Genomic DNA, 22,244 nt, shown 5'->3' with positions numbered 1-22,244 from the left:
TAATTCTAGATGTCACATTTTAGGAAACCTGATGATAGGAGGGTGGCCAGGTGGGTGACCAGGATGGTAAGGGAAGGCAGAACCACAAGGAGTGCCTTCTATGTGCCAGACATTGTGCTAAAGCACTTTTTACAAATATCTCGTTTGATCCTTATACAACAGCTCTGCAAGGTAGTGCTATCATGATGTCCGTTCTATGGTTGAAGAAACTGAGCCAAACAGATTAAGTGACCAGCCCTGAGTCACATGGTGAGTAAGTTTCTGAGCCTGGATTTGAACTCGGGTCTTCTTGACTGTCTGCTGCTTATCCTGAAGGTATTAGGGAGCCACTGGAGTAGAAAGAGAGTAAATAGAAGGAGGGGAAACCAAATAGAAAGCTAACATGATAAAATGGACAAAAGACTGGTGGTGCAGTGCATAAAGAATTGGGCCTGGAGTCAGGAAGATCTGAGTTCAAGTGCAGCTTCAGACACTTACTAGCTGGGTGTTCTTGGGCAAGTCGCTTAACCTCTGTTTGCCTCAGTTTTCTCAAATAAAAATGGAGATAGGAATAGCTCCTTTCTCCCTGGGTTGCTGAGAAGATCAAATGAGACGATGATTTGTAAAAGTGCTTCATCCAGTGCTTGGTATATAGAAAGCACCAGATAAATGCTATCATCATCATCATCATTACGGGAATAGGGATGAATGGGATAGATAGACATTTGGAAGTGGAATTAATAAAACTTGTCGATTAATGGGTTGGCATTGTGCCAACAGCGATACAAAAGAAATTTAAGTTATTGTTCTGTGACCTTACAATTTATGACACTCAGACAAAACCCAAACAATCCCTTCTCTTACAGTCTTAAAATAGGGAGGTGGTGTGGAGTGGTAGCAAGGGCAGTAGACTTCAGAGCAGAAAACCTGAGCCCTGGTCACAGGCTTATAATTAGGAATCTGCCATAGAATGAGATTCCTAATTTATCTGGTTCTCAGTTTCTTTGTCCTTAAAATGGGAGGGGATGGTTGGACTAGATTATCTCCAATATTTTTTCCATTTCTAATACTCATTGTATCCGTTAGTCTGTTTGGAGATGTCAAGGCTAATACATAGGTAGTAGATAAACAGTAGCTTAAGACAGCAGGTCATTAAATGTCAATCAGGAGAGGCTTTACTCCTTTCTCCTGTCCCTCTGGTTCGTGGAACCCACAGATATCCTATGCCTCTAACTTCCTTCCTACTGATCCATGCTCATTTAAAGTAGGAGAGGTGATGGCCCTATAGATTTTTCTAAGTCTCCATGCCCATCTGTGACTCTAACCACCTTGCTTCCAAAGTCACCTAAAAACATTTTCCAGGATACCCATCCCTAGTGAATCTGATCATGCTCTAATTTTATCTTGACTTCACAGGCCCACAGTACTTAGGCTCAGATTTCATTACGTTAATTTGCATTCATTTCTATGTCGCTTTGTATAGTAATGTGTTTGTGGTGGGAGAGGGGTGTGTGTGTGTGTGTGTGTGTGTGTGTGTGTGTGTGTGGTGGTGGTGGTGGTGGTGGTGGGGTGGAGCCATCTCCAGTTGCATGGCTGACTCTTAAGATAGCCAAATTAATCTCATGCCTTTTCAAATCCCAGTCCCACAGAAAAGGATGCTCGAATGAATAGCTGACTTACTGTTAGTTCTTTTAAGTCATTATTAATCAGACAAGAAGTATTTATTGAATAGACCTAACATACTCCCACCTCCATTGTTCATGCATTAGTTCAGTGCTCCTGGCTACATCATCCCCATACGATCTCTTCCTGAATACCTCTAGTTACAGAGAACTCACTACCTTAGAAGGCACCTCATTCTATCTTTTAACATTTGTTAGGAAATTCCTCCATTTATTGAGGGGAAATCTGTTCCCCAAAGTTTCCACTCACTAATGTTATCTCTTCCCTCTAACACTTTGCAGAATAAGGTTAATCCCTTTTCCACGTGCTAGTCCTTAAAATATTTGAAAACAATGGCATGGCCTTGCCGTCTTTCTCTTCAAGCTTAAACTCTCTAGTTACTCCCATCGATCTCCATATGATATCATTTCAAGGGCCTTCACTGTCCTGGTCATTGCCCTTCCGACACGTGTGTTCACCACTTTGCTAGGCACTGACCATTGGGGGAAACAAGAAAAGTTTGATATATGATTTTTGATTTAAAGGAGTTTAGAGGCCAGTTGGGGAGATATTACTAAAGCCCATAGATTAACAGTCAACAAATATGAGGCTGTCTTTAATAGTGCTAAATTGTGTGGTACAAATATGCAGTAGGAATCCAGAGAAAGGAGAAATCAGTGTGGGCTTGTATTTGGGAAGGGTTACATGGAGGAAGTTGGACCGAGATTTGGACCCTAAAGGATGTGTAGGATCGGGTGAGCAGAGAGGGGAGCATAGGGCCTTCTGCTTGAGTGGAAGAATGTGAGGAAAATTTTGGAGATAGAGAGCAACATGGAATTTTCATGGGAGTCTGAGGAAACTGACCTGACTCTAATAGAAGGTACATTGACGAACAGTGGAAAATATAATTGAGCGGATAAGATGGGGCCAGAGTATGGAGGACATTGAGGAAGGTGGAATGTAAAATGATGGTGTCGGTATTTAATTATATTCTGATAGAATGTGAGAGCCTTGAGGGCAAAGATTATTAGTTTTTGTATTTGTATCATAAAAAATGTTATATAAGCTCAGTTGAGTCCTCACCTTTTATTCCTCCCTGATTGATTTACTAGGGGCAGCTAGGTGGCACAGTGGATAGAAAACCCGGCCTGGGGTCAGGAAGACCATCTTCCCAAGTTCAAATCTGGCTTTAAACACTTACTAGCTGGGTGACCTTCTCTATCTCTCTGAAGCATTGTACTGTTGACCATCTTCTCCTCATGAATATTCTTCCCTCTCTATATTTTCCTGACACTCATGAGTAGGAATTGTTACAGTTTTTGAATTTGTATCCTCAATACCTAGCAAAATTTCTGGCACATAGTAGGTGCTTTAAAAGTGCTTATTGATTGGTTGGTTCTCCTACCTATCTGATTGCTCCTTCTTAGTCTGTGTTGTTGGTTTACATCCCCAGGTGTGACTGTACCCTAAGATTCTGTCTTGATCCCTATTCGCTTTTCTCTCTATGATCTCTCACTTGGTATTCTCATTGGCTCTCATGGGGTCTAATTTTCACCTCTCTGCTGATCACCCCCAAATCTGTATATCCAACTCTTGTCTTTCTTTTGAGCTCTAGCCCAGTGCATCCAGTTTATTAGTGGATACATCAAAATGGAGGGCAGTTGGGGGCACAAAGGATAGAGCACAAGCCTGGAGTCATGAGGACTACTCTTCCTGAGTTCAGATCCAGCTTCATTCACTTACTAGCTGTGTGATCCTAGATAAGTCACTTAACTCTCTTTGCCTCAGTTTTGTCATTTGTAAAATGAGCTGGAGAAGGAAATGGCAAACCACTCCAGTATCTTATTTCATTTGAGCCTCAGTTACCCTGTGAGAGCCACAATCACCTGCTGTTATCCCCATTTTACAGGTGAGGAAACTGAGGCTTAGGTGATCATCCATGATCACACAGCTAGTAAATATTAGAGGTTGTAACAACAGTGTTGTTAGCAGCTACTGTGGCTGTGTAAGACCAATAACACCAGCACACAGAAGAGCTGCTAGCACAAGTCCTTTGATATACTTTTCTAAGGAAAGCAACTTTAAGGGGTTAATAATCTCACTTTAATCAAACATATATATATATATATATATATATATATATATATATATATATATATATATCATTCACTTAGTGCAGGGGGAAAAGCCGGTACCTTGAACTTCAGAGAAAATACAAACAGAAATGACAAGCATATATTATATAAACAGAGCAAATAGCACACAGAGATCAACAGAGAGGCCTCTTATCTGTCTGACCAAATCACAATAGTTACTAGAGAGAGAGGTACCAACATCTGGGTTTTCAAAGCTGGGGGGGCTCCAGTGTCTACCCAGAGTCTGTCTGGTCAAATCACAGGACACTTCCAGTGAGTGGGAGCCCCAAACAAAATGCTAACTTCCAGAGTATATATATCCTTCTTAGAGCCCAAAGGCTTTACTTCTAATCAGCAAAAGGGTGTGGGCCTGGGGCTTGCACCTAGCCAGACTTAATCAAAGGCACTTGATTATTATAGCATTCTAAAACAGAAAATAGTAAAAAAAAAAAAAAAAGTCCCACCCTAATTACCATAACATATTTTTATTGACTTCATTTTCAGCATTCTACCTACTATTATCACACAAGACTTAAAGAGTTGAGAAGGAGAAAAAGTAAAGGCAGTGAGCATAAACTGCTTGTTCAAGCTCAGTAGTGAAAGGCGGGAGAAATATTGGAGTGTCTGTGGATTTAGAAGAAGGTGGTGTAAGCCAAGGGAAGTCTTTCACTCTGTTCTTGGAAAATATTTAACTTCATTCAAGCGAGAGTATCTCCTTTGCCAGTGAGCTCAGTGGTGGGGCCTGCTCCCTTTTTGAGTTTCAACCACAGACTCCTCACTGAGGAGGAAGTAGATGTTTGAACCAAACCACCTTTGAAGTTTAGACTTGAGTCGTCCCCAAGAGAGAGGCCATGTTGTCTTGTTCTCTGTCACATCACTCGGTAACCGCTGAACTCTGTGACAAAAGACGAGGGAGAATTCTGATTGGGAAATGTAGGCAACGCCTGGAAGTTGAAGGTGCAGCAGGGAAATGATTTTAGGTTTAACATTAACCCCTGCTCTGTCACCCCAGGCTCTGAGTCCAGGCCTCTTAGCTGGAGCATAGGGGCAGTTGCCTTGATGCTGTTAGGCCAGCAGAGCCAAAGCAGAGCTGTGGGTTTCCTGAGGCCTGTGCAGGTTTGCCAGCTCAAGCTTTAAACCCGGAATATCATTTATAGATTGCTTAGGGGTGAAGGGGTGGGGCTGGTGGAGGCTGCTCAGGGTAGGAAGAACTCCACACCTTTGAGGTTTTCTAGTTTTTACAATTGGCTCTCAGAATAAGGAGGTAAGCCTTGGGTCTCTGAAAACAGGGTTGGAACTAGATGGGCAGAGAGGATGGGAAAACACAAAGATGTATAAGCTCCTGATTTTTTGTGAGTGGATTATTTGCATTGTATAGATTACTTGAAGCCTTTTTCCTATCACTGTTTATTTCAAGTACATGCTGCTAATAATGCTGTGCTGGGAGGTTATTGGTTGGGTTGCTGTGAATGCGTGAGTGTCTGACCTAAGTACATATTATGTGTGTATCTGGCTGTGGCTGAATACTTCCATCTTTCTGTCACTGGAGTCATACAGTCATAAAACTAAAAGGGATGATCATTTAATTACAGGTTCACAGTCTTTAGAGTTGAGAAAGACCTCGGAGATGGTTCTTTCAGTTTCTACTTCTACAGATGTGTGAAGTGAGGCTCAGAGAGGGGAAGAGATTCTCTTGAGATCACATAGGTAACAAATATCAGAGCCAGTATTCAAACCTAGGCTATTGACTCCAAATCCAGTGCTCTTTTCTCTATACATCCCTGGCGTTATACCATGCCCGTGTGCTGAGTCTGACTGAGGTCCCATTGAAATCAAGGTCAGTGATTTAAGAGTTTGATGGCAAAGCAATTGGTCTCCTGGGAAGGAGGCCTGGGAAGGCTAGGTCAGGGCAGACTACCTTCTGGGATACTTCTGGGTTTTAGGGGAGAATAGAGGCAGACACTTTATAAAGACAAGAGTATGGGCAATACATGCTCCTCCTTTATATTATATGCCTTTGGCTATAGGGGGAAGGGCCCAGCCATAGGGAGAAGTACCAGCCATGGTGTAGTCTATAGTTTGGAGTTTGGAGGGTGTAGGAATTAAAATCAGGGGCGCATTCAAAAAGGTAGCTAGAATGAGTGGGGATGTTTCTGGAGGTAGGAGTAGGCACAGTAGTAGGAATAGATGATAAAATGCAGTCTCATAAAAAGGACTGTTAGAGGGAATTGCAGAAGTCAGGGAGAGAGGAGAGGCATAAAGAAGAAGAAAAGCAGCAGGGAAAAAAGGAAAAAAGGTAGATATTCAGAGGGTAAAGGTGTTAAGACAGAGGCATCTGACCCACTCAAACTAGCACGCTCAGCCAAAGTCACTCAAAAACATTTTCTAATCCAGGGGAAATAGAAGGTTTAGGGGACTTGTCTCAAACTTTCTTTAATTCTGTCATTTGCGACTCCTTGCCCTTTTCCTGATCCCAGATGACTCACATAATTGTTCTTCCTTCTGAGTAGAAACTTTGAGGGAAGCAGGGACTTACTGCTGGCATGGCCTGGAGGCCAGTAGGGACATCAAGGTTTAATTTCTCCCTGGGGGATGCGAAGCTGATATTGGGAGAATCAGGATTTTAAAATCCCAGAATCGAGAAGCCCTACTGGTCATGTTGACCAATACCCTTGCTTTATAAGTGTGTGGAGAACCAAAGTGTCTAATCGCAGAAGAATATGGCTAGATTGTAGAAAAGTTGGGCCTAGGACCCAAGTCTTCTGAATCCTAGTTCAGTCTACTGTGCTCAGGAAGTGTGGGGGTTGTTTGTCATTATCTGCTGTTAAAGATTTAGCAGTGCCTTTTGCCTTCTTTTTAAGGATGGTCAGAATCATCAGAGAAATGCTAAAGAATAGCCCCTGTATGGGAGATAGGCTGATGTAGACCCAGCAGACGGTCATACCTAAGAAACCCCATTCTTAGACCTTTGCTGGCAGCCCTGCTCTCTCCAACAGTGGTTGCCAGGAAAATCGACTAAAGGCTAAAGAGGTTTAATTTGAGGACTGTTTTCGTTTTTTCTTTTGGTTAAACAAAAGAAATGTTCAAGTATAAACTTGTCTCCTTTGGAGCTAAAGGTAAAAGCAGTGGAGTTTGGGGGTAGGCAGGATCCATGCAGCAGGGAGAAGCCTCTTGCCTTGAGAAGCAATAGGAGCAAGAGGTGGAATTTCTCTTAGGTTCCCTGTCCTTTGAACAGGAGAATTAGTGATCTATCCAAGTTACCCTATTAATTTTGAAGGAGAGACGAGGCTGTGTGAGAGGGAAGGAAGGGCATCCTTTGCCTCCCCTCTAGTCCCAGTACAGCCACCCTAGTTCAGGCCTTCATTCTAGGCTCCTGACTGTCTCCAGGCTCACACCTCTTTAATTCTCCCTTCACATGGCTGCCAGAGTTTTTTTCTGATGTATTTGTTTGGCTTATGCTACCTTCCTGCCCAAAAACCTTCATTGGTTCCCTATTCCCTGTAGAATAAAGTACAAACTATAGCCTGACCTATTTTTTTTTTTGAATGGGTGGGGAAGGCAATCAAGGGTAAGCAACTTGCCCAGGGTTACACTGCCCAAGTGTCTGAGGCCGGGTTTGATCCTCCTGATTCCAGGGCTGGTGTTCTATTCACTGCACCACCTAGCTACCCCTTGACTTTTAATAATAATTCAATTTTAACCTTTCTTGCCTTATTTTACTCTACTCCTCTTCTTGTGTTCCTGCTATATTGAACCAACTACTTATTTCCATCTCATCATATGTTCATTTATTCTCCTGGTAGGAGAGCCGAGACAGCCTTTCTTTTTATTAATCATCTCCCCAGCCCTTAGCATGATGTCCAGCACATTTTATTATTCTCATTCAGTTATTTTTGTTGTGTCTGACTCTTCATGACCCTATTTGGGGTTTTCTTGGCAAAGACGCTAGAGGGGTTTACCATTTCCTTCTCCAGTTCATTTTATAGATGAGGAAACTGAGGCAAACAGTGTTAAGTGACTTGCCCAGTGTCACACAGCTAGTAAGTGTCTGAGGGCATATTTGAACTCATGAGGATGAGTCTTTCTGACTCCAGGACTCTATCCACTACCCCACCTAGTTGCTTATGTCTTATACCATGCTCATGTGTGTACATTTCACATTTCCCTCTCCCATCTTCTCTCCTCCCCCCAATTGTAAGAGAAGGTAGAGAGACTGTTTCATCTTTCACTTGGCACATAGTAGGATCTTAATAAATATTTGTTTAATGAGACTGAACTAAAAATACTGAAGGGAAGGAGGGTCATTTCAGCTGCTAGAGAGCCTGAGGCCCTGTTGATAATGGAAAACACCCAACTCAGGTATTCTGAAGTGATATTTCCTTGCTTATCAACTCCTCCCCTGATTGGTGAAATCATCTGACACTGAACCTTGGTAGCCCGGTCCCTTGCTAGCTGGGCATATCCTGAGGAGGAGAGGCTGCTAAAAGAAGCTCTTTCCTTTTGTGGGTTTTCACATAGAAGGAAGATATTCTCCAATTACCAGTACCTGAATGTGAAGGTCGGAGGGGAGAGAGGGCAAGTCTGGGTGGGATGGTTTGGGGGGTAGGGCCTGGGCCTGGGAAAAGAAGAAAAGGCACTTGAGATTGGAGGGATTTGGGTGAGAAAGGCACCTAGGAAGAATTTCAAAGGTATATTTAGGGTGAAGGGTGTCATTCCCAACGAGGTATGTGTGCTCCCCAACGTGAGTGTGAGAAGTTTGTCAAAGGGGATAGTAAATAATTCTTTTGAAATGAATCCATTTGATTTTATGTGTGTATGCATGGTAAGTTCTTGAATTTATTTCCTTTCATGTTGAATACGGGGGTTTGGGGAGGTTTGCAGAAAGCCAGGAGATGGAGAACCCCTTGTAGAGTGGAAAGATCACTGGATCCAAGTTCAAATCTTGACTTGGCTAACTGTTACCATTGTGGGTTGTAGAGAGTTACTTCTCATCTCCAGGCCTCAGTTTTCTCATCTGTAAAAATGAGAGATGGTTAGATCTAAGGCCCTCTCCACCTCTATGCCCTATATGCAAGAGCTTGATTGGAGAGAAGAGTGAAGTAATTAGCTGCAATGGTATTTTTGATCATGTATGTATTAAAGTAGTTTCTGAAGGGTGGCAATCTGAATCTTCTGGGCTTGCCTTGAAGATTCTCAGAATAGCCAGGATCTTTTTACTCCCCCACCTCCAACCTCTAAATGTAAGGTAATGGAATGAGGGAAGGCATTTTTCTGGTGGGGAGGAGTAATAAAATTCCCCTTTGGAATTTCATTACCCCAAGGGTTTGGCCAGTCCTATAATGGTCCTGAAGATCAGTTGTGTACCTTCTAGCCAGCATTTTCTCTCTCCCTATAGGTGCTGCAGAGTTTACCATTAAATGACCTAGTTAATTTGTGTTTACCCTTTGCAATGGCTCCTAAGACTTAATTATTAAAACAAGGGATGGAATAAGGAGGCTGCTTGGGAAGGTGGAAGCTTTTTTCAACTGAGAGTCATTGGAGTAAGTTAAAATGGAGCTTTCAACAAACCAGCTTTCTGATCCACCAGATTTAGAGGCTATTTGGAGATTTAGTACTGTATAAGCATGGTTTTATATATGACTGTGTTGAGGGAGAATATAAAAATTTCATTGTGGATGAGGGATTCTTAGCTTGTGAAAAATCTCCCAAAACTTCAGGGGAGAAATAAATTTTATTTAACTCTTGTATATGGTCTTTATTTGATATTTGGAAGCCAAAAAATTCAAGATCATATGTTCACTGATAGTTTCAATTTCCTCTCTTCCCCACTAAGTTTCTAGTTTTCTCCATATCCACCCTCTGAAGGTGCCATCAGGCAGTGTTGGGAGGGTCAAAAGCAAAAAAAAAAAAAACAAAGAGAGAAACAAAGACAGAAATGAAAGCTGGCCCATCCTGAGCGATGAGTTGTGAGCTAGGTGGGGGGAAGCTGTGTTTTGAAGGTTAGACTGGTAGGTTTTAGTACCTTAGGTCAGGCAGAAGAAACCATTTAACTATAGCAGGAGTTGAGATTATTTTTGGACTAGTTTGTTCAGTTAGAAGGTCCATCCTATAACTAATTTGAAGGCAGAGACAATATCTCTGCCTTACATGTATATATACATGTGTGTATATATATATATATATATATATATATGTATACACACACACACATGTGTGTGTATGTGTGTGTGTGTGTGTGTGTATAACTATATATAATTATTATTGCCTTATATTGGACATGGTACACAACAGATGCTCACTGAATTTCTAAATGCATTTTTGATATCTTTTGTTTATATCACTTATGTTTCCCAATATTTCCCTCTTGCTTTGAGACAGCCTTATAAGAATTTTTAAAAAGAGGAAAAAAAAGTTCAGCAAAACTAACTAAAATGTTGAAAAAAATCTGATATTCTATAGTGTTTCACAGCCATAGTTCCCCACTTCAGCAAAGAGCTGTGTACATGGGGTGCCTTCTCATATATCTTCTTTGGGGACAGGCATAGTCATGATCATTGTCAGCATTGTTTTGTTGCTATCCTTTCCATTTACATTGTAGTCACTGTGTATATTCTCCTGGTTCTGCTTGCTTTACTCTCCATCAGTTCATAAAAGCCTTCTCCCATTCACCTGCATTCACCATTGCTTCTTAGAGCAATTATCTTTCTTTATGTTTATGTGGGGCAGCCAGGTGGAGAAGTAGATAGAGTGTTGGGCTTGGAATGAGGAAGACCTGAGTACAAACCCAACTTCAGACATTCTCTACCTGTATAACCCTGGCAAATCACTTAATCCTGTTTGCCTCAGTTTCCTCATCTGTAAAATGAGCTGGAGAAGGAAATGGCAAACTACTGCAGGATCTTTATCAAGAAAACCCCAACTGGGGAAGAAGAGTCTGACACAATTAGAACAACTGAACAAAAACAACAGTATTTATGTACCACATTTTGTTTGTGATAAATTTGTTGATTGGTTGCTTTGGTGGGACTAGCTGGAATGAATAAATGAAACTGGCTTTTAGGGAGCGTCAGGCAGAGCCAACTAGAAGTAGAGACAAAATACCCTGAGAAAAGACATTCCTATTCAGTGTGGATTGGTTGGCCTCTGAGGGCCCTTCCAGCTCTGACTTTTTGAATTTGGTGTGAACCACAGTGCACAAGAAGAAAAATTCATGTTAGTAAAGAGTTAATTATACACAAACTACATACAAACTAACTACTGAAAAGTGACTGTGGGATCTACATTACTGAAGACTTTCAAAGACTGTGTTATCTAGTCTCAGAGGTTTAGGTATGGACCGGACTAGGGGACACCTTCCAGGTCTTGCCAGTTCATAAACTCTGGTTTGAAAAGGTTGTCATTTGGGAAGGTGGTGAATGTTTCTTTGAAAGGTGCCTCAGAAGGAAGGATGTTGGACAATTAGAAGTGCAGATTGAGACATACATTTTCACTTCCAACATGCTGGTTTGTTTTTCTTAACATAAATATTTTTTAGAAGGAGATGGGAGTGTGAGCAGTGAGTTAGTTGGAAGTGACTGATGCAAAAAAAAGGAGAGAAAAGAACATAAATATAAAAAACAGAGCAAATCGAAACAGTTCAAAAAGGCACATGAACCAAATATTGACAATTTTGTTACTACCTTTTAAAATTTAACTGTACTTTAGAAAACAGACTGTAACAAGTCATCATTTCATGTAAAGTCTTTTTTTTGCTAGGCCCTTTCTTATTTGTTAGAAAGTCTGTTTTTTCTAAAATTTCATTTTTCTTTTTAAAGAAAGGTGACTAAGGAAAAAGAAACAGAGGAAAGCAAAGTTGACTTTGTGGTCTCTTAGGCTGAGAATATAATTATCAGGTATAATGGAGAGGTAGCAACAGCACTGGGAAGGGAGATGACCTAAATCAAAGGGTGTAGTAAGACTGAAATTGGGCGACCCAAGAAAGTAGTAATTAAGATTGGTAAATACATAATAAACATCTTTCTGGAACCTGTTAAGGCTTTTCCTCTTTGGATAAGGAGATGGACTAGTTGACTTCTGAAGTCTACAAAACAGTAAATTAAATTGTGGTGATTTGGGATATTGTGTCTTAGCTTTTTGAGAAGAATGATCAATCAATGGTGTATCCAAATAGATAGTGATTTTTTAGGGGAGAATGTTAGAATTCCTAGACCTGCTGTGTAAGAAACCAGACATCACCCCAAAAGCCTTCCTTTCCAGTGTGATATAGGAGAATGGGTCAAGAGGGGATTGGAGTTGAAGTCTTATGTCTAATGTTTAGTAGCTGTGTAACCAAGCATAAGTCATCCGACCTCTCTGAGCTTTAGTCTCCTCTTCTATAAAACAGGGATAATAATACTCACATCAGAGGCTTGTAATGAAGATCGAGGGAGATTGAATACATAAAGCCCTTTATATACCTTTTAAGTATTCTATAAATGTCAGCTATTATTATTTTTCTTAACATTTCTTACACATCTCCCTCAGCTACAAAGAGCAATTCACCCACTTCTTTATTCCTTTGTTACCTGCCCTCCTCCACCAGCTATCTCCTACCTAAGAAGGGTGCTGGTGCTGATGTTATTAGACCTGGTCCAGACTCTGGTCCTGTTACTTACTGTGAGCCTGACCCCTCGGGCAGGTCATTTTTCCTTTCTAGGCCTCAGTCTCCTCAGCCATAAAGTAAGGATGGCCTCTAAGTCTCTTTCAGTTTTAACATTTTAGGATCTGTGTAAAGGTCAAATTCCAGAATTCAAAGAGGAAGAACTAACTGAGCATGAGAAGACATTCTGACCTGTCATCGGCGATCAGCCATGTGTCCCTACTTGGAGGTACATGACCTTTTGTGCTCCTCTCTACCTAGGATTTCATGATTTGATAATTCCTAAGCACTGATCTGTTCAGGTTCAGGAGACACAAAAGGCATGTTTACATTCTTTGGTGGCAAAGTTTTACTTCTTAGAGGACAAGGGGCATTGTCCAGTTGGCTTATGGTGGTACTTCCTGCAGTTTAGTGGCTGAGGAGAAGGAGGAGCAGAGGCTAAAGTCCCTGGAAATCCTACCTAGTGGCTCGAAGTCATTTAATTGATCTTGGACTATGCGTCCAGCTCTCTGGTGGGGTAGCAAGGATAGATACAATTTACATAACATATTGTCCCTGCCCTCCTAAAGCTTCCCGTATATAGTGGTAATAATGCCATTGACATAAATTTTTTCATTTTAGTCCTAGTTCACAACAAATCTTTGAGGCAGGAGGTAGTATGTACAGGTATCATGACAGCCCTTTTACAGATGAGAAAACTGACAATGATCAATATGGCTAGGAAGTATCAGAAGCAGGATTTGAACCCAGCTATCCCTGACTTCCCAGTCTGGCATTCTATCCCCTATACCAGGGCTATCCAAAATACGGCCCATGGGCCACATGCTGACTGCCTGTGGGTTTTAATTTTCATGAGTGGAAAAATAAAATAATAATTTGCATGGAATGCACGTTAGATTTTTTAATTCCATCACTAATAAATAATCTCATTAGTGTTAATTTTCTTTGGTGTTTTTAAGCAGTATTACAGACCGAACATATTGCACGGAATTTTCAATAGATCCGTGGGATGCGTTTCATCTGTATGATGCAGACTAGTCAGTATGCACCTACCTTTATACTGTTGTGTTGTCGCTTTGTTGTTTTGTGTTTGCTTTCGTGCTTCCCACCTTTGCCTGTCATATTGATGATGCGTGTTCCCCCACTTTCTAGTAGTGTACTGTATTTTTTATTCTGGGTGCGGCCCTTGATTAATTATTCTATTTTAATGCAGCCCTAAGATAGCCTAAGGTTGGACAGCCCTGCCCTATACCATGCTTCCTCTAAGTTGAGTATGGAAATGAGACAATTATATAAATAATTATAACACAGCTAAAATAAGTGAATATGAATGAGTTGCCAAACAAAAAGTTGTGTAATGTCTGGGGTGGGGCGGGGAGAAGTGGTTACTATGGTGGGAGAAGGTTAGTGTGGCCTTTGAGTCAGGCTTTAAAGGATGAGACTTGACTGGACTCTTTGGGGGAGCTTGTCTGACTGTTTCATCAGTGATTTCCTCTGGTACTTGTATCATCTAAGATTGCAAAGTCTTTTTCTAACTCTTAGGGTAGTTACTGGTATTGGCAGGGAGTTGCTGGAGCCAGCTCCTTTGGAACCCATTATTATACCTTGGAAATAGACAAACCTACAAATCAGGGCTTGATTTATTGTTTTGTTGATTGTCTAGTCTTAAGTAAGTGCTAGAGAACATATATAACCTGTATCACATTGCTTAAGTACCATCTTAGGGATAGGGGAGGGGAGGGAGGAAGCGAGAATTTGTAACTCAAAATTTAAAAAAAAAATGAATGTTAAAAATTGTCTTTACATGTAACTGGAAAAAAATAAAATACTATTTAAAAAAAAGAACGTGCTAGAGAAAATGTTAATAATGCAAATTAAAGTTAAGTGCGTGTGCCTGCCTTGTGTTCAGAGAGCCACTTGTTAAATATTTACCAGCACATCCCTGTGGGTATTTTGGCTTTGACCTCCAGCAAGCTGGGGAACAGCAAAGCTAGGAGACTAAGGCAGTGTTCCTTGAACCCATTTCTCCTGGGACTACTCTGTGGTCATAGGATGCGTGAGGTAGCTTCCGTCCAGGAAGAGATTCCCTAACCTTTCACTGTAGCATATTTCACTGCCTTACAGCCCATGTAAGTCATCACTTTCTGCCTCTTGCCTAACCTAAATCCCTCTTGCTATCAGTTAAGCCCTTCTTTCTCCTCTGGTCGTGATCAGCAGAACCTTTCACATTTTGACTGGCATGGTTTCTGTGTTAAGCCTTCCTGTAGTCATCCGGTCTGTGGCTTAAATCATCTCAGTTCCTTTAGAGTTTCCTCATAAGGCCCATTAACAGTAACTTTCATCACTGTTATTGCTCTCCACTGGACTGGCTCCAAGTCATCCCTATCTTGCAGGCATTGTGGAGTCCAAATTACATGCCCCACATCAGGAAAGGATAGGCTAAATGTTGAGTGTTTCACAAGGCTGCCCTCAGGGCTGACATCACACATTCTTCTTCTCATGCCCTGGTATGGGGTTTTCTTTTTCCACAGTGATGTCAGGTGGCTGATTTGTTATAGAACCACATTTTCGTAAGGTACCAGGGCCTGTGGTGTGGTGGTAGGAAAATTCAGTCTGGGAGGGTGGTGGGACTGCCCCACCAGGCAAGTGGTTCATTGGGACAACCCGAACTGGGAAACAGTGGAAGGAAGGGGATTGGGGTTTGGGGGAGTTGTTTGACTTCATGAGTATAGTAGGAGGTCTATGGAGCTAGGGTTCTATTTAGCTTACTCAAGGCTGATTTGAGTATCAGGGCTGTTTTTCTTCCTCTCACACCTAGACTGTCATAAAGCCTTCTGCCTGGTCTCTCTGCCTTGTCTATCCACACTTTATAGTCCATGCCTTAAACCCAAATCACTCTGGCTCTCATTGACTGGCCAACAATGGGTCCCAGGTCCCTACTTGGTCATTGTACGTGCCCTGATTGGCTCAGAGTAAATGTAAATAGCAATTGTTTCTGTTTTGGCCAGAAACCTGAGGGTCTTTCCCTCCCAGATTGATTTTTTTTTCTGGACTAGGTATAAGAGGCCATTCTCAGCTTTATTTCTTACCTAGCTTTAATCACTGAATGAGGTGTTGCCTCAGTCAAACTGAGACCTGTTAAAGACCTTAATTTAAAAAGGCCAAGGTCTTCCGCTGTATCCAGAGCCGTCTCCAGTCTCCCTGATTTATATCTTGCCATTGGCCCAGATGGCTCAAGAGGAGAAAGTGGGACTGGTGACTTTGCACAGCTCTCCCTCACTTGAATCTAATTCACTTGCATGTCATGGCATCACCTCCCTGGTGTCACGGACAAACAACAACAAGGGATCTTGACAACCACCTACCTTGTTAGATTTCAGTGGCTTCATTATCTCTAGGATCAAATATAGAATCCTCTGCTTGGGTTTTAACTTTACCCATTCCTACCTTTCTGTTCCCTTATACTTTCCTCCTCTCTATGCACTCACTCTGTTATCTAGTGGCACTGGCCTTGCTGTTCCTTGACTACCCCCCCATCTGTGGAACATTCTCTATTGTCACTTCCAACTCCTAACTTTCATGATTTCCTTTGAGGATTTTAATCCTGCCTTCAGAAAAAGTCTTTCCCCTCTTCCTTAATGTTTCTGTTTTCCCTGTGTCATTACCTCCAGCTGATCCTCTACATAGCTTGTATGCATATAGTTGTTCGCAGTTTGTCTCCCTTTTTAGAATGTAAGCTCCTCTGCCCTCTGCCCTGAAGGGCAGAGAGTAAAAACTCCCTGGGCTTAGCACTCGGTGTGCAACACACACACACACACACACACACACACACACACACACACACACACGGCTGCCCTCACACACTCTTCTTCTCATGCCCTGGTGTGGGGTTTTCCTTTTTCCGCAGTGATGTCAGGTGGTTGATTTGTTATAGAACCACATTTTCGTAAGGTACCAGGGCCTGTGGTGTGGTGGTAGGAAAATTCAGTCTGGGAAGGTGGTGGGACTGCCCCACCAGGCAAGTGGTTCATTGAGATGACCTGGACTGGGAAACAGTGGAAGGAAGGGGATTGGGGGCTGGAGGAGTTGATGGGGAGTAAATGCTTAATAAATGCTTGTCTATTGACTAAAAAATGATGGTATTTACAAAATTACCACAGAGTTTTAGGGATCCTTATTAGGAAAAATCCCCATGACTCCTTCTAATTCTGACTTTTGTGGATTTCTTGGAGAGGTGGTATGGTGTAGTAGAGGGAACATTCTATTTGGAGTCAGTGTAGACCTTGAGTTGAATTCTCACTACCACTAGCTGTTGTGACCATTGGCAGGTTCTTTCATTTCTCAGAGTTTGTTTTCTCATCTGTGAAATGGGATTAATACTATCTGCCTACTTCACAGAATTAGTGGATTAGGGATAGGGTCTGAAACTGTGATTTTATTGATGCCAGATCTTTTCCCTTTACCAAAGCAGGCTTCAGAGTCCTTATTTTAGTTGTTTGTCTGGTCATTCTTGAAGAGGACCATGATATCAGGAAGGTGATGTCACAATTTTCAAGGTGAGTTGGATTTAAGTGAGACAGTTCTGTGCAAAGTCAGCAGCCTTACTTTCTCCTCCAGAGCCATCTGGGCCCAGTGGCCAGATATCAATCAGGATGACTGTAGATGGCTCAGATCCAGTGGGAGACCTTGGCCTTTTAAAGCTAAAGTCTTTAACAGGTCTCAGTTTGAAGAGGCCATTCTTTGCCTCATTTATTACCTGGTCTTAATCACTGAATAGACATTGTATAGTCTTAGGGAATTGCTTAGAGCAGAGGTGTAATATGACCCAGATTAAAATGTAATTGGGAAATGTTTTACCTATGTTGTTGGTATTTTAGTTTATTTTGTTAATATTAATTTGTGGCTTTCTATGTCAATATGCCATGCACAAGGATCCATTTCTATTTGAGTTTGACAGCACTGGCCTAAAGCACCATGAGGTTGTCACTTACCTAGGGAGATACAGCCAGTATGTGTCAGAAGAGGGACTTGAACCCATGGTCTTCCTGACTCTGAGGAAGACTAGCTGTGTATCACACCATGATGCCTTCTGAAGACAAAAGGAGGGAGTGTATGTAATGAGTTTTCCACTACATAAATGATATTAGCTAAAATCAGGCTGTCTTCTCACCATTTCTCAGCACAGATAACCCTCATTCCTTTCTTTCTAACTCCCCTTAATGTATTGTCTTCCCCCATTAGAATGTAAGCTTCTTGAGAGCAAAGATTGTTGGCATGCTTGTATTTGTATCCTTGGCACTTAGCACAGTGCTTGGCAGATAGAAAATGCTCAGTAAAGCCTCCCTCTGTCCCTTCCTTCCTTCCTTCCTTTGCCTTCCTTCCTTCCTCCCTTCCTTCCTTCCTTCCTTCCTTCCTTCCTTCCTTCCTTCCTTCCTTCCTTCCTTCCTTCCTTCCTTCCTTCCTCCTTCCTTCCCTCCTTCCTTCCCTCTCATTCTTTCTCTCTTTCCTCTATTGTTCTTTTGTTTTGAAATTGATTTATAACTGTTAGACAAAAGATCATCCCTATTATTAGGAAATATTATTTTCTAAGCAGATGGATGGTACAGAAGGTAATCCAGTAGGGTTGACCTGTGTTTAGTAGAAAACCAAAACTACAGCTTCTGTGATACGATTTAGGTTTCTAGCCCCAGTTTGGAAGCCAATACTGACATCTAGTGGGCTTAAGGAGCTTACCTTATATCCCAACTGTGCTTTCCATGGTCTCTGCATCTGCAAAGATCAGACCCTATAGAGAAGGATATGCCTGGAAAGGAGCAAATTGAACCTAACCATACATCTTTAGAGACCCAAATCACAACACTCTAGTTAAGCTTGGGTTTTTTTGGTTGTTTGAAGTAGCCATCAATTCAGTTAGTAATAACAGTAGCAAATTATAGTAATAAAGTTTGAAAAACAGTTTATATTTGTTGCCTCATTTGAGTCTCATGATGACCCTCTTAAGTAGATACTGCAGTTATTACTGTCCCGATTTAAAGATGGCTAAGTTGAGGCTCAGAGACAAGGTATGATTTTTTTGTCTAACTCAAGTCTAGCACTCTAGCCACTATACCGTGCTAAGGGTAGGTATCTCACCTTAATTATATATGTTTTTAGCATTTCCCTTTGTGCTCTAGTGTGTGACTCTGTTTTAGCTTTAAAATGTGAGGTCAATGAAATGAAGTTGGAACTTTTGTCCTTTGGAGTTGCACAATAAGGGATTTGCTATAGTCTCACATGAATGTGGATGCTTGGTAAATAGACCATTCTTTTGTGGAGGAATTTTGTTATAATGAATACTATGCTGGAAAAGTCTACAAAGACTAGAGATGAAGTATAACTGAGAGCCAGTAAATTAGCAAGTTAAAAGTGCTTTAAACACAGTGGAGAGGAAAGAGAAATAATAGGAAGACTGTTAAGAGTTGTGTTTGTATTATTCCGAAGGTAGATTTATAAATTCAGGTAGATGTTCTCTGATTTTTGTTGTTCAGTCGTTTCAGTCATGTCCAAATCTTCGTGATCCCATTTGGGGTTTTCTTGGCAAAGATACTGCAGTGGTTTGCCATTTCCTTCTCCAGTGGGTCTATTTTATCAGGAAATCAGAGGTTAAGTGACTTGCCCAGGGTCACAGAGCTAGGCATGTCTGAGGCTGGATTTAAACTCAGGTCTTCCTGACTCCAGGCCCAGTGCTCTAGCCACTGAGCTGCTAGTTATCACTAAGATTTTCTCTGATAAAAATGGATAAAATAATTGAAGTAAAGGGACTTGGTTGCAGAAGAGAATAGCTTAATAGTTACTTTCTGACCTGTGTTGAAACAATCACTTGCCTTTCTGATGGAGTATGACCAGAGAGTGAATAGACATTTGAACATGTGTTATACAGAATAATATATTGTAAGGAATTAGCTGAGTTTCATAAGCATGAGCACCACTGGTAATCTACCAGGACACTGAGACAAATTTTTTTGTTTAGATACTTCTCTTGTAATGATGTTTGCTATGATGGATCTTACTGGTCTTGGATTATGTTATCCAGAGTATTAGGTGTTTGTATATTATATTTGTTTGGAATCACTAATAAATAAGCTTTATCAATTATGTAATAGATTCTTATAATGAAGAAACTAGCAAGAGCTTCATTTTTAGTGAGGCCAGTTGGAGAGTTAATAGGATAATACATTTAGAGCTGGAAGGAACCTAAGAGATCATCTAATGGCAACTGAATTGCAACATAAGATAAAGATTAGTTATCTGGAAGAATTTTGTGAGTTTAAGATTTGCTAAATAGAAGGGACGAGTCTACAAAATTACATTTCTTAGAAATTTTTAAATGTAGGAGATACCCTTTTCCTCATTTGCCCTTACCTAACTTTAGAATGGCCAGGCATGGCCTTTCTTGGATGCAGGGGAATATACAAAATGGCCCTGTGCTATTCCTTTTAGCCCTGGGATTGTATGAGTTCTACACCTAGTGCTGTGCATTTCTATGTAGGAGAGAGGAGAAATAGGAATTATGATTTTGTATTCTGTATTGGAAAACTAAGGCACATGGAGAATATTTACTTGGTGTTGCAGAATAGGAACCCTTCCCCCAACCACAAAAGCTGAGGGCAGAAGGGTAGGTGCAGTGGACCGAACTTTTATTGGGTTCATGTCATTTGGCATGTGCATCGTCAGTAAGTCAATAAGCATTTATTAAGTGCCTACTGTGTGCTAGGCACTGTGCTAAGCACTGCCTATCAGCATTCCACTGTCCCCTTTGCACTTGGGTAGCTAAATTCAGAGGGAATCGAATTTAAAACATTTTCCCTTTTCCAATCTGTGATTACATTGGATGTGTCCTCTTCTGAGGCCAGAGCTGCATTGAGCTAAGCAGAGCTTTGACTGCTTGTGCCTGTCTGTGTGTCTCTCCCCTCAGCAGTCAGCAGAGCAGTCAACAGAGCAGCCATGACGATGATTCCAGCCGGTTCCTGAGTCCCCGAGTACGGGAGGAGAGGTAAGTTCCACCCATATTTGGGTGTTTGTGTTGGAGAGATAGGGGGTGGGGTAGGGATTCTGCCAGGGTGGAGGGAGGACTTTGAATTCACCAGTTAGTAGTCATGGCACTCTTACTATATACCGAGCATTCAACTAGGGACTGTAAGAGATGCTGGGGAGGTATGATATGGGCCCTCACCTCAAGGAGCTCACATCTGGTTGCAGAGACAAGATGGAACACATGGAACAATAGGGGTAATCTATAATCAGGTACTAGACTGTGTAGTAAAAGGGCTATTGGTGAACAGAACAGGGATTTACACTTACCTGTTTCTTGTAGTAGGTGAGACTTGAGCTGATCCCTGAGACAATTCTTGAGACTTGACTATATAGCTTAGAGAAACAAGGAGGAATTTCTTCACTATCTTCTAGGTAAAGATGCAGGACATTTTGACTAGGTTTAGATCTAGGGACCATAGACTTATAGCTCTAGAATTTAAAGGGAACTTGAGGTCATTCAGTCCAACACCATTTAATAGATGAAGAAACTGAGCCCTAGATAGGTGAGGCGACTTCTGCAAGGTTATGCAGGGGGTAAGTGGCAGAACCGGGATTCGAATTCATTTCTTGCAGGAGGAGGTACTTGAGCTGAACCTTAAAGGATCAATAATATTTGGATAGGTGGAGAAGAGGAGAGATAGCCATTCTAGTTTGAGAGGACAGCATTAACAATTGTCCCAAGCTGTGTAGGAAATAATGAGGGGAATCACTTGATTGAATTTGAGGATGAAAGGCAACTATACAGGTAGGTGATCAGACCTGGGAAATGGGGAGCGATGAAATTGAAAATGTAAATTACAAACTCAAAGGGTAGTGAAAATACTCTTGATGGCATCAGCAGTCTGTCACTTGTTACTAATGGCAACATGCATTTGGAAAGTGGCATAAAAATGATATTGATGATGTATAGACCTGGAAAGGGAGGTAAGTCAGTCATACAGCGAGAATGAGATACCTTAGATAGAGGTCCAAGTGTACCATTCTGGCTGTTCAGGGTACTAGTAAAATGAGATAAAAGTTTTAGCACACTGGGTAGACCCCAATGAAGGATTCCTTGGAACCTATGTCAGGAATAGCAACGGATGTGAGGGATCCAAAGGTTTCTATCTGTCTTGATGTAAGGACGATCCACACTCATGAAATCACAGATTCCCCCAAAGTAGAAGTAAAGTAAAACTCATTGGAGTATAAGGACTAGAGTAGGAAAATCTGTTTCCTGGGGCCTTCAAGGATTTTTTTGGGGAGAAGTATGGACACTTTTCAGTTTTCTAAATTTTGGGGCAGATTTGTTTTTTCTAAGGCTCACTTGCCCCTGAGATGCCTTCTGCTACCACCAGCTTGTATGTATTCAGATCAAGAAGCTATTAGCATAACTTGAAATGAATGAAAAGGTCAGTTTACTTACAAAATTAATAAAAGGGCAGCTGAAAAAAGGGATTTTGAATTTTCATGCCACATTTCCCTTTATTAATGAGGATAACTGAGACTTGATTATATGGAGTCATTCCAGTCCTGTCCAACTCTCCCTGACCCCCATTTGGGGTTTTCTTGACAAAGATACTGGAGTGATTTGTCATTTCCTTCTCCAGCTAATTTCACAAATGAGGAAACTGAGGGAGACAGGGTTAAGTGACTTGCCCAATGTCACACAACTTTTAAGTGTCTAAGGTCTTATTTGAACTCAGGTCCACCTGACTCTAAGCCTGGCGCTGTAGCCACTGCGCCACCTAGCGGCCCTTTACTATAAAGCATGGTTT

The 22,244-nt window shown here is 41.4% G+C and overlaps 1 protein-coding gene across 5 annotated transcripts in view; it reads left to right on the top strand.

Moving 5' to 3' along the window:
- The window catches only part of GRAMD1B (GRAM domain containing 1B), a 241,705-nt gene that overhangs the window by 23,541 nt on the left and 195,920 nt on the right, over positions 1-22,244 (top strand). For all 5 annotated transcript variants that reach the window (XM_036744378.1, XM_036744375.1, XM_036744374.1 and 2 more), the window contains exon 2: positions 20,369-20,446. In XM_036744378.1, the coding sequence (XP_036600273.1) occupies positions 20,369-20,446 (78 nt within the window). The remainder of the gene's footprint in view (positions 1-20,368; positions 20,447-22,244) is intronic.

This window comes from Trichosurus vulpecula, chromosome 2 (genome assembly GCF_011100635.1).
Source record: "Trichosurus vulpecula isolate mTriVul1 chromosome 2, mTriVul1.pri, whole genome shotgun sequence".
Taxonomy (NCBI): Eukaryota; Metazoa; Chordata; class Mammalia; order Diprotodontia; family Phalangeridae; genus Trichosurus; species Trichosurus vulpecula.
This window is presented reverse-complemented; position numbering and strand designations above follow the sequence as displayed.